Source organism: Bufo gargarizans, chromosome 4 (genome assembly GCF_014858855.1).
Source record: "Bufo gargarizans isolate SCDJY-AF-19 chromosome 4, ASM1485885v1, whole genome shotgun sequence".
Taxonomy (NCBI): domain Eukaryota; kingdom Metazoa; phylum Chordata; class Amphibia; order Anura; family Bufonidae; genus Bufo; species Bufo gargarizans.
The window spans coordinates 145095282-145107355 of record NC_058083.1 but is presented as its reverse complement, the minus strand read 5'-3'; the positions used below and the strand labels follow the sequence as shown (position 1 = coordinate 145107355).

General features: G+C 50.3%; 1 protein-coding gene across 1 annotated transcript in view; it reads right to left on the bottom strand.

Annotated features, from left to right (window-relative positions):
* The window catches only part of LOC122934252 (arylacetamide deacetylase-like), an 81545-nt gene extending 70365 nt beyond the window's left edge, over positions 1-11180 (bottom strand). The window contains exon 1 of the mRNA XM_044289582.1: positions 10840-11180. Coding sequence (XP_044145517.1) covers positions 10840-10977 — 138 coding nt within the window. The 5' untranslated portion in view covers positions 10978-11180. The remainder of the gene's footprint in view (positions 1-10839) is intronic.
* Between the last annotated feature and the right edge of the window lie 894 nt (positions 11181-12074).

Sequence of the window (12074 nt, the reverse complement as noted above, 5' to 3'; positions counted from 1 at the left end):
ATGTGTGGCCTGTCACACCATCAAAAAGGACCAGTTCCTGGGATCAGTGGCTGTTGCAGAATCAGAACCCACTATTCATATAGTTATGCCCTATGGTGTGGAGAGCATAACTTGAAAACCTGCACAACCCCTTTAAATCCTCCAACACTAATATCTCTTTACATGGCAGCAGTGATGCCTGTAAATACGGAATATCATCACCTCCGCCATGTAAACCATACATGTCCATACTGGAGAATATGACGCACTGTGCAGAATTTTTCAGGCATAAGTCCAACCCCCTTTGCAGGGATGAGTGAATTGATTTCGGATGAAACATCTTAAGTCGATTCACGTAAAACTTTGTTTCAATACTGTACGGAGCGAGCGCTCTGTACAGTATTAGAATGTATTGGCTCCGATGAGCCGAAGTTATTACTTCATGAAGTCTTGCGAGACTTTGCATAATAACTTCAGAAATTGATTCATACTGTAAAAAACCATCTCCCGAACTCGTGTTCTGTTTCAAGTCCAAGCAAAGGTGCCAGATGAGCAATGTGAGCAAAGGGCACAAACGGAGGGTCATAACTGAAGCAGAGACATTAGAGTCAATTGAGCCAGGGTAATAGTGGGGATCCATGAGCAGGGGTAACTGGAGAAGAGGCAACATTAGTGGTGCATTTAGAGTGGGGGCATCTGGACCTGGGGCACTTATGGGGGTGCACCTAAAGCAGAGGTATTAGGGTCACCTGAGGCAGGGTAATAGTGGGGACCATGGAGCAGCTGCAGGGGTATTAGGGGGGCAACTGGGGAAGATTTAATATTAGTGGGGGCATTGGGGGAGCATCTGTAGCTGGGGCACTTATGGGGGTGCACCTAAAGCAAAGGCATTGGGGGGACCTGGGGCAGAGTCCCCTCAATGCCACCCTGAACTCTGCAGAAAGCAGCACACATTCATAGATCTGTGTCCGCTATAAACAAATCCCCTATTTCCCCCTTAGTCTCCTACAGCTCACTACTGTCACACACCTGAGAAATCAGCTCAGCTCCACAGAGGAGCCCTTTCTCTAGTAGCCACAGTTTTCTGACAGCAGGGAGGGCAGGAGGAGGTAGACACATTCTCACCTCCTTCACAGCCAGCAGCCCCAGAAGTCTAGAAGATACTGTGGGGCCCCCTGTACAATGTACACCAGTAGGAGGCTGCATCACTGTGCGATACTGGCACCTAGTGGTTACAATAATTAGCTCTCCTGAGAAAGGAGAAATAAATTACTCCTCTACCTTATCTCGGGAGCAGGAGACCCACTGAGGAATCCGCGGCCTCCCTGTGTGGCCAGTCCGAGCCTGGCTTAAGACCATTTTTCACACCATAAACTGGCATGGAAAATGATGAATAAGAGGGGCATGCAGGCCCACCGTCTTCCCAGCCCCCTTTTTCCGTCACCTTTCGTGACAAAATTTGCAACACAAATATGCCAACAAGTGGCATAAAAACAATATACAAGTGGCATAAAAAAAAAAAAAAAAGCATCTAGGAGTCAGAAGGACTAAGGGAAGTTGAACACAGAGGGGCACGTTTACTAAAGTGTTGTCACCTGTTTTTATGAGTAAAAAGCCTGTTTACGACTGTCTTATTTTTAAATAAAAATACGTTTTATTTACCAACTGATTTTGCGCCTATTTTGAAGGCATTTGCGCCTCCTGCTCCTATTTTGAGTTTTCTAACTTTTGCACCTAATTTCTAACATCCTATTTATGTAGGTGCACCTTATTTTGTGCCAGATTTAATCATAAAAACAGTCTAATTTCTCTGTCACTCCAGGGCCAGTGTATTTTTCTGTCTCTCTTTTGAGTGGCGAGTTGCACCACAATTTGTCTACTTTCACAAAGACGTGCGCCAAAATTAAGCTCTCATGTGCCACAATTTCATGCACATACTAATTAGGCTACTTTCACACTTGCGTTCAGGGCTCCGCTTGTGAGTTCCGTTTGAAGGCTCTCACAAGCGGCCCCGACCGGATCCGTCCAGCCCTAATGCATTCTGAGTGGATGCGGATCCGCTCAGAATGCATCAGCCTGGCACCATTTGTCCTCCGCTCCGCTCAGCAGGTGAACACCTGAACGCTGCTTGCAGCGTTCGGGTGTCCGCCTGGCCGTGCGGAGGCAAACTGATCCGTCCAGACTTACAATGTAAGTCAATGGGGACGGATCCATGACTTAATAGGATGGAAGATAATTTCAGTCATCCACTAAACCTTCCCTACTAACTACCCTTCCCCAATAAGACACAGGAATACCTACTTGGATAAAGAGGCCTACTCGGCCCAATTTATTAAACATTTACATAATTCACCAAATAATAAAACACAGAAAACATGTCAAAGCATATCAAAATACATGACAACATTCCAAACTTTGAAATACTACTAGGATCCTAGAAGGCAACAAGGCAAGCCATTCTCCTCACTCTTCCCTCCATTTTCATACCACCTTACCCTTGGCCGCGGTCACCGACCCAAGGGCACGAATCCGCCAATTCTAATTCCATCTACCCCTGTGGCCCATTTTGCCAAACAGGGGCCCCAACCACCAGCTTACCGATCCTCATGCGATGCACGCTCCAACTTGTCATGCACCTATTAAGCCTTGAATTGCCTTCCAGGACCCTCCGGTTAACCTGCCCATAAGAATACTCCCCTAACATAATAACAGGGCGGGTGGGCGGGAACCGTGACAAATCCCTGCACGCCGGTGAAAGGTGACTCCTCCCCCAGGCATATATAATGCCCGCGAAATTCCTAACCCAACCCCTAACCCACCATAAACCTTAACCCCTTGTCTGCCTTCAACTTCCCCCTAAGTCAAGTTACACTGCGCTATGCTGCGCCCTGCTCCGTTGCTCTCATGACTTAATAGGATGGAAGATAATTTCAGTCATCCACTAAACCTTCCCTACTAACTACCCTTCCCCAATAAGACACAGGAATACCTACTTGGATAAAGAGGCCTACTCGGCCCAATTTATTAAACATTTACATAATTCACCAAATAATAAAACACAGAAAACATGTCAAAGCATATCAAAATACATGACAACATTCCAAACTTTGAAATACTACTAGGATCCTAGAAGGCAACAAGGCAAGCCATTCTCCTCACTCTTCCCTCCATTTTCATACCACCTTACCCTTGGCCGCGGTCACCGACCCAAGGGCACGAATCCGCCAATTCTAATTCCATCTACCCCTGTGGCCCATTTTGCCAAACAGGGGCCCCAACCACCAGCTTACCGATCCTCATGCGATGCACGCTCCAACTTGTCATGCACCTATTAAGCCTTGAATTGCCTTCCAGGACCCTCCGGTTAACCTGCCACCAACGACCTTAGGTGAAACCTCACCTATGGGCGTCCTGCCACACCCTCAAAGCTGTCTCCAATCCCTCCTGAAGCCCCAGGGCCCACATGTCGATACCCACATCATTGAGATGAACCCCGTCATCCCTAAGGAACTGAGGCGAAGCCGCCTCCAATTCTCGGTGACGCACCACTATGCCGCCATGCCGCCGCACAAAGCGGCCCACCTCCTTATTCAGCTTCGCCCTAGCCTTATTAATCCGGACAACCGACCGCGCCAAGCGCCAAACCCTCCGAGCAACCACCTCCGACCACACAACCAACAGCCCCGGAAAATCACACCACAACCGCAACAAATCCAACTTTATATCCCGAATCACTTCCCTAGAACTACGCACCCCCAAGTCATTGCCCCCCACATGCAAAACCAAAATATCCGGTGCCCTGTCCAAAGCAACTGACGCATGGAATTCTTGAAGAACCCGTCCCCATAACAACCCCCGCAAACCAATCCACCGAATTTGCAACTCATCTGATAGAAAACCCAACTGCCTGCCGTTCCTTCTCACATCCGCACGCATGGCTCCCCAATGAACGTAGGAATGTCCAAGAATCCACGCCAAACACGGTGAAGCACCTAAAAAACAAGACGATCAGACTTGCCGACTAGAAAACAACATGACAAATGCCAACAATCACAACCACAGGTTACAACAGGTGAGGACGAATATACGAACGATAACACGCAGATTCCCACCTCCCAATCCGCTTGATAGCTTCCTCGCCCAAACCCCACCTAGCCGCCTCAGTCGCCGCGCCAATCCTGAAAGAATGAGACGCAAACTCCAGAGCAGGGAAACCCGCGGCCGACAAACATTTCCGAAAAACAGCCACAAATTGAAAACGAGACAACGCCGAACCATCCCTATGCATCAATAAAGATCCCGGAACATCAGGCCGAACCCGCAAAAATTCCTCCACACACGTCAACGGACACAAAACCGACCCCCTCAATGCACGCAACACAATCCTCACCCCTTTGCCCCCCTGGTCAGTCTTAGACCTGCGCAACACGCAACACAGCCCATCCTCACAAAAGGAAATGTCTTCGCGTAACAAACCGCCCCCTAACAACCGACTCCTAGACACCAACTCCGAGACCCGAAAAGCACCAAAAAAAGCCAAAGAAAAAGCAGCCCTAAACAAACTCACTTCAAAAACAGACGAACACACCACCCCCGCCTGTTCCCACAACTTCTGCAACACCGCAAATGAAACCGGACGACGAGCATCCAGCCTCGTAACACTACGCCGGTACCCTTTTAAAGCCTGCCGCACCAAAAAACTCCTAGACACATCCGGCTGACCCCGCAAGCGCAACCAAAAAGCTACTGCTGCCACCCGCTTAGAGGCTACCGAAAAAGACACGCCCGAACTGAACGACACCCCCACATAATACAACAATAAGGAGTGAAAATCCTCCAACTCCCCACAGCCACCCACTTGCTCGATTAACCTCTCCCACTGAGACCACACAGACGCATATGCCGACCACGTACCCCTACTCACAGACCGCCTGATCAAATCTGAGGAGACCCCAAGGCCACGCTCCAGAGCCACTGAGGACAAGAAAGACCCTCCGCCTCCGCGTCCGGCACCAGCCTGCGAAAACGATCCCACTGAAACCGAGAAAGTGAGTCAGCAATAGAATTTTCAACACCAGGAACATGCACAGCTACAAAACAGGCATTCAGCCGCAAACCCCGCAGAACCAAATGACGCAGCAAACGCAACACTGGAGGGGAATTAGCCGACTGCCTATTAACCGCCTGCACAACGCTCAAATTATCGCACCAAAATCGCACTCGTTTGTTCAAGAGCAAGCCCCCCCACAATTCCGTAGCCAACACGATTGGGAACAATTCCAACAAAGCTAAATTGCCCAATAAACCTGCCGCTCTCCACTCTTCAGGCCAAGGGCCCGCACACCACTGCCCCTGGCAAAATGCTCCATAACCACATGACCCTGACGCATCAGTAAACAGTTCCAAATCAGCATTAGACACAGGGCCTTCCATCCACACTGACCGACCATTGAACTCGCCCAAAAAACGCTCCCAAACCGCCAAATCCGCCCTCACATCAGCTGACAAACGCAAGAAATGAAAAGGCACAGAGACACCCGCCGTAGCCATGGCCAAGCGTCTACAAAAAACACGACCCATTGGTAGGATTCTACAAGCAAAGTTCAACTTGCCTAAAACGGACTGCACCCGCCGCAACTGTACCTTCCTAGCCCTTCTCAGAAAAACCACCTCACACAACAAGTCCGCCACCTTATCCTCAGGCAAGCGACATTCCATTGCCACACTATCGATCACAATCCCCAAAAACTTGACCGTCGTAGCCGGCCCTTCAGTCTTTTCAGGCGCCAACGGCACACCAAACCTGGCCGCCACCCGCTCCATTGTCCGCAACAACATCGAGCAAACCCTCGAGCCTGCCGGTCCCAAAAATAAAAAATCGTCAAGGTAATGCAACACCGAAGTCCAACCCGCTTCCTGCTTAACTACCCACTCCAAAAAGGAGCTAAACGTCTCAAACAGCGAACATGAAATAGCGCAACCCATCGGCAAGCAACAATCAACATAAAACTGTCCCTCCCACTTAAAACCCAGCAAATGAAAACTATCCGGATGAATGGGCAACAAACGAAACGCAGCCTCAATATCCGTTTTTGCCAACAAAGCCCCTTGACCGAAGCGACGTACCCACCGTACCGCCTCATCAAAAGACGTATACGACACCGAACATAACTCCTCGCTAATACCATCATTGACTGAACCCCCCGCGGGAAACGACAGGTGATGAATAAGCCTGAACTTGCCCGGCTCCTTCTTAGGGACCAACCCGAGAGGGGACACCCACAAATCCCGCAAAGGACATTCAGAAAACGGGCCCGCAATTCTCCCCGCAGCCACCTCCTTACCAATCTTCTCCGCAACCACCTCCGGTCGGCGCAAGGCAGAAGACAAATTGCGAGTCGCCACCTCAACCCGAACTGAAGCACACGGGATTACAAAACCGTCCCTAAAACCCCTCAACAACAATTCCGCAGCCTCCCTATTTGGGTAAATCTTTAGCCACGGGACCATCTCTGCTACCATCACGGGAGTCGCCCCCCTTGTGCGCAACTTCAAACCCTCTGCCCTTCCCGCGCTTAAAACACCGAGACAGACTGTGGGACCCCCCGCAACCGGAACACTCGTGCTTGAACTTGCAATCGGCAAGGTACCTACAGAAACCTTCATTGTACTGCCAACAACACCCCTTCCTATTTCCACTGGAGACATCTGACGCCGAGGAACCCCCGGCAACGGACCGAAAGGGCTGGCCAACACCCCTTGGAGCCGACATAAGCCGCATCCACAAACCAATATCCTTATGGTCCCACCGGATACTCGTTCGCACTGCCTTTCTCTGCCTAAACTGCTCATCATAGCGGAGCCAAGCCACCCCGCCATATGTCCTATAAGCCTCCCCAATCGCATCCATGTAACAAAATAAAGCCGAACAATTCTCCGGCGCCTTCTCCCCCACCACACTCGCGAATATCGCAAAAGCCTGAAGCCAGTTCGAAAACGTCCGCGGAATCAACCTATACCGCCGCTTCTCCTCCTCCTCCTTTTTGCTTTCCTCCGGCCTACCCCTCTCCAAATTAAACTTCTCCAACGGCAGCAATGAGAATATCTCAACATACTCCCCCCGCCAGATCCTTTCCCTGACCTCAACCTTCAAATGCGCCCCCAAAGGCCCTTCAAAGCAAACATACACTTCACCTTTAGCTGAATCCGCCATCCTGACATCATCGCACGCCCGGCCCCCACCACCACCAGACACCGCCGTCTCCCCCACCAAAGCACCCGCCGTGACAGCTGGCGCGCTCTCAACGACCTCCGCCCTAGCACACACACCCCCTCCAACCACCGGAGCAGGTGACCACACCGCCGCCGGGGACGTGTCAGCACCCGAACCCAAACGCGCCACCAGCGATAGCATCCCCGACATAAAATCCCGTACTAAACCCTCAGACCCAGCCAGCCCCCCCCAATCACCCCCTGACCCCGACCCGCAAAGGGTCCGTTGCTGACACGAAGTTTGCTCACCTGGCTGTCCCTGGGACGACCCCCCAGTAGCCGCCGACCGTCCTGCAGATCCTGCCGTCCACGATCCGGTCCGCGTCGATGCTGAGGAAGGACCGGCACCCGCCGGATCGTCAAGGCCGCCGTCCGCCTCCCCTTCGTCCAAACTTACTTCGCCCTCCTCAAAGGCACCATAGTCCTGGGGGCCACGACCAGCGTCCACCTGACCTGGCCGCAAGTCACCGTCCACGCAGCCGCCTGGCCCACCTCCAGATGGCCGCCTGTTCCGCGCACCTCCACCAACAGGACATAATTCTGACCGTCCAGGCCCGCCGGGAGGAAAACCGGCAGCCGCACCTAGACCTGAAGCCGCCGTCACACACCTCTGCTGCACCATGGGGGGCTCGAACCCAGAATCCACAGCCAGCGCTTGTGAAACTGCTTGACCTGCAGCACCGCCGCCGGCCACCGGTGTCGCTGTTTCTCCAACTGCTAGACCTGCAGTACCGCCGCCGGCCACCGGTGTCGCTGTTTCTCTCCTTGAACTCCTCGGCTGAGCAGACGCAGACTGCCGCCGGCCAGCAGATGCAGGCCGCGGCGCCCCCACATCCCTCACAGCAGCTGCGCTCCTGGACAGGCCCCCACCAACCGCCGATGAGGCCGCACACTCCACTGTTCGCCCAGACCGGACCCTACCTGCGGGCCGGGAAGGTAAGATCCGACCGCCGGCTCGCTCCCCACCAGAACGCACTGGAGAGGGAGACACCGCTCTGGAACTTCTCCCCCTCTGTCGCGCCGAGGACGAGGGACACGGAGCAGCATGTCCCTCTCCCGCCAGTGCCCGGCGCCGAGCAGGATTCCTCCCGCTGCGCCGGCAAGGGGTAACAGTAGCAGCCCCAGCCAGCGCCAGCGGAGGGTCCCTAACGGGGCTCCTTAAGCGCCGCCGCACACGGGGGGTAGCCTCGGGGCTCAAGCGCTCCGGAGGCGCAGATCTCCTGGCACTGAGCCTGACTGCAGGTGCCGCAGGGGGCCCGGCCGGACCCGATAAAGCCACCCTCAAACAATCCTGCAGCCAGTCATGCCCATGCCGCTCGGCAGCAGCCCTCACAGCCAAAACTAAATCTTCCACAGAAGCCATAATGCGACTAACCGTGACAAATCCCTGCACGCCGGTGAAAGGTGACTCCTCCCCCAGGCATATATAATGCCCGCGAAATTCCTAACCCAACCCCTAACCCACCATAAACCTTAACCCCTTGTCTGCCTTCAACTTCCCCCTAAGTCAAGTTACACTGCGCTATGCTGCGCCCTGCTCCGTTGCTCTCATTTGAAGTTGACACAGTATGGCTCAATTTTCAAACGGATCCGCCCCCCATTGACTTTCAATGTAAAGTCAAAACTGATCCGTTTGCACTATCATGAACATAAAAAAATATATATATATTTTTTTTTATTTTTTTATTTATTTTTTTGTTCATGGTAATGTGAACGGATCTGAGCATTTGCATTATAGGTGCGGATCCGTCTGTGCAGACACCAGACGGATCCGCTCCGAACGCAAGTGTGAAAGTAGCCTTAGACCAGTTTTAGTGAATATAAATCTGCTTACAAGAAAATGACCACTAGGAGGTCAGACTTAAGACAAACCAGATTTTTTTTTAAGGGATAATAAATGAGGTGCAAATTGAAGACAGTATTTGCCAACAGTGAAGGCGATTGCGAACACATGCGTTTTGTGGACAAGAATAGGCATTTCTACAATGGGCCACCCGTTCCACAAATTTGTGGAAGGCATACGGATGGCTTCCGTTTTTTGGGGATCCGCAGTTTGCGGAACGGCAAAAAATGGCAGTCGTGTGCATGAGGCCTTAAGGTTACATATTCCGGGGGTCATTTATTAAGATCAATGTTTTAGATGTTGGTCTTAATAACCCCTGCTCTGGCAGTGGATCCGTCAAAGTTATGTGGAACACATTAACGAAGACTGGCTTTTTACGCCGGTCTTAAGCCTCATGCAGACGTCCGTGGAACACGGTCCGTGAGATACCGGACTGGCATTGCAGGAGTACACGGCGTAATTGGTCGCTATGACTCCGTGCGCTACTGCAATGCCAATCCGGTATCTCACGGACCATGTTCCACAGACATCTGCATGAGGCTTTAGTCTCCCCCTTACGCTGCTGTAAGATTTGTCACATTTATGATGCGTGCGCATCTGTGGCAGTCTGTACACCTGGTGTCGTTTTTTCGCTAATATTTAAGCTGAAGTCCCAGCTTCCTCCTCCTCGACATGTTCACACTCTGCTCTGTCCCACCCAACTGGTGCAGATTGTGTAAAACCGGCTGTGCGACAAAATAGATTTTTGTGCGACTGCCATATTGCAGTATGTCACAGTGTGACACCATAGACTAGCATTCTAAAATGTCACTCTACATTGGTGCGGCATGAATGTCCCACGACACATGTCGCAGTGTAGTTGTTCCCTTTTTGTCGCACGACACATGTCACCATGTAGCCCTAGCCTAAAAGTGCCCCTGTATGTTCTCCCTGTGTTTCCTCCCACACTCCAAGGACATACTGACCGGCAGGGTTAGACTGGCACACCAGAGTACCAGGGGATCCCCTGATGGGCCCAAGCTCTGACAATAATGGGCCCCTAATAAAATAGGGCCCTTATGGTTCTGTAGGCACAGAGGGTGGGAGTCATTTCTTCTGGTGGGCCCAAGGGACTTCAGTCTGGTGCTGTTACTAGAGAAATTAGTTGTGAGCCCCACTAGGGACAGAGTGATGGTAATGTCTATAATGCGCTGCAGCATATGTTAGTGATATATAAGTGAGTAAAATAAATACATTTACTGCTGTGGAATCCAGCAACACTCCACTTGTCAAGGGAAGTATTTCCTACATTTTATAAAAGATGAATAAAATTTAGGTCTAAGAAAATGCCTCTGTTATCGAGATGAAAGGCGAATAAGCTTTTGCTATTGCGTTCCCAGGACTGGCCGTAAAATCTTCTCTAATTCAGCTCACTATTTACATAAGGAGGGGTAGAAGACGTTTGCTACAGAAGCTGCTGTTGTACACATACATAGCCAAGATTACATTGCAAAGGTACAGCACAGAATCACGTAAAAAAAGAGCGGTAAGCACCGGTGTATCTCTAGGTATTGACTTGGACACAAGGTGACATCATTAACAGATTTCCTCCCATTAACTCCGTTATATGCATACCCCAGTTCTGCTGGATTTCCTAAATCCTGCTTACAGACGTTCTAATAGTCTTATGCCATTGAAAAGCTGTTGAAAATGCAAAATAGCTCAAGCACAGGAAAGCAGCAGCAGTTAATAAACATTCAACTTACCAAATGTCCAAGACTTCTGAAAGTGGCATCCATCAGCATAACTTTCCATTTCTCCTCCATGTTGTCTGGCAGAGGTTTATAAATGTAATACGCCAGGAGAACAGAGAGAAGTACGAAGCACAGGGATTTGGACACCATGTCTACCTACAGTACCTACTTCTCTCCAGTGATTAACGCTCCCTTGCACTGACTATGTTACAAGCCAGCAGCAGACACTGATAGGGCAAAGTTAATCTGTTGGACAGGAGCCCACTTGTCATCTGATTCCCAGCGCAGTCTATGGAGACGCTGTGACAAGCAGTTAGGTTTGTGTGTGCGCACGTCTGTTTTATGTGCCTGCCTTCAATAGGGAAATACAGTTTGGAGCTCTTCTCTGGATCTGATGTGATTCCATGTACAAGAGCACAGAGAAACTCAATCATTAACCTAATATAGTGCACGGAATACACTACAAGACCAGGTCACAGGTGAATCAAAGGAGGCATTTCAACATACATTGGGGGTCATTTTCAAAGACTGGCTTTTTACGTCAATCTTTGTTTCCCCCTGCACTACTGGAGGATTTGCCTAATTTATGACAAGGCATGCGCCTCGTCATATATTAGATACACCTCCTGCAATCAGTGCACCTGGAGTAAAAACTACTCCAGCCCCTGACTGGAGTAGTTTATGCTTCTTTTTATGTCTGAAACACTTATTTTCAGACATAAATGAATGTAAATTTGCCGGAGTTCTGGCTCCCGACACTCCTTCGCTACTTTGGCGTAAAAATTCCCCATGCATAAAAATGTTTGTAAATGACCCTCATTGCTTTTTGTCACCTTTTTGTTTTTGGGGGGTTTGAGCACTCCTTTTAATTAGCAAAAGACTGCCTCAGGGCTCATAAACTCCTATCCGCAGATCACGTATCCGCTAAAAATACAGATGACGTCCATGTGCGTTCCGTATTTTGCAGCGGAACAGCTGGCCCCTATTAGAACAGTCCTATCTTTGTCCGTAATGCAAACAATAATAGGACATATGGAAACAGAATGCACACTGAGTCATTTCCGTTTTTGCGGCTCTATTGAGTGAATGGTTCCACATATGGGCCTCAAAAAACGGAATGGACACAGAAACAAAATATGTTCGTGTGCATGAGCCCTCAATCTGGTTTCTAAGTCTACATGGAGAGTTGAGCTTTTGGGGGTCATTTAGAAACATTTTTAAGCCTGGTTTTGACATAAAAAATGTTG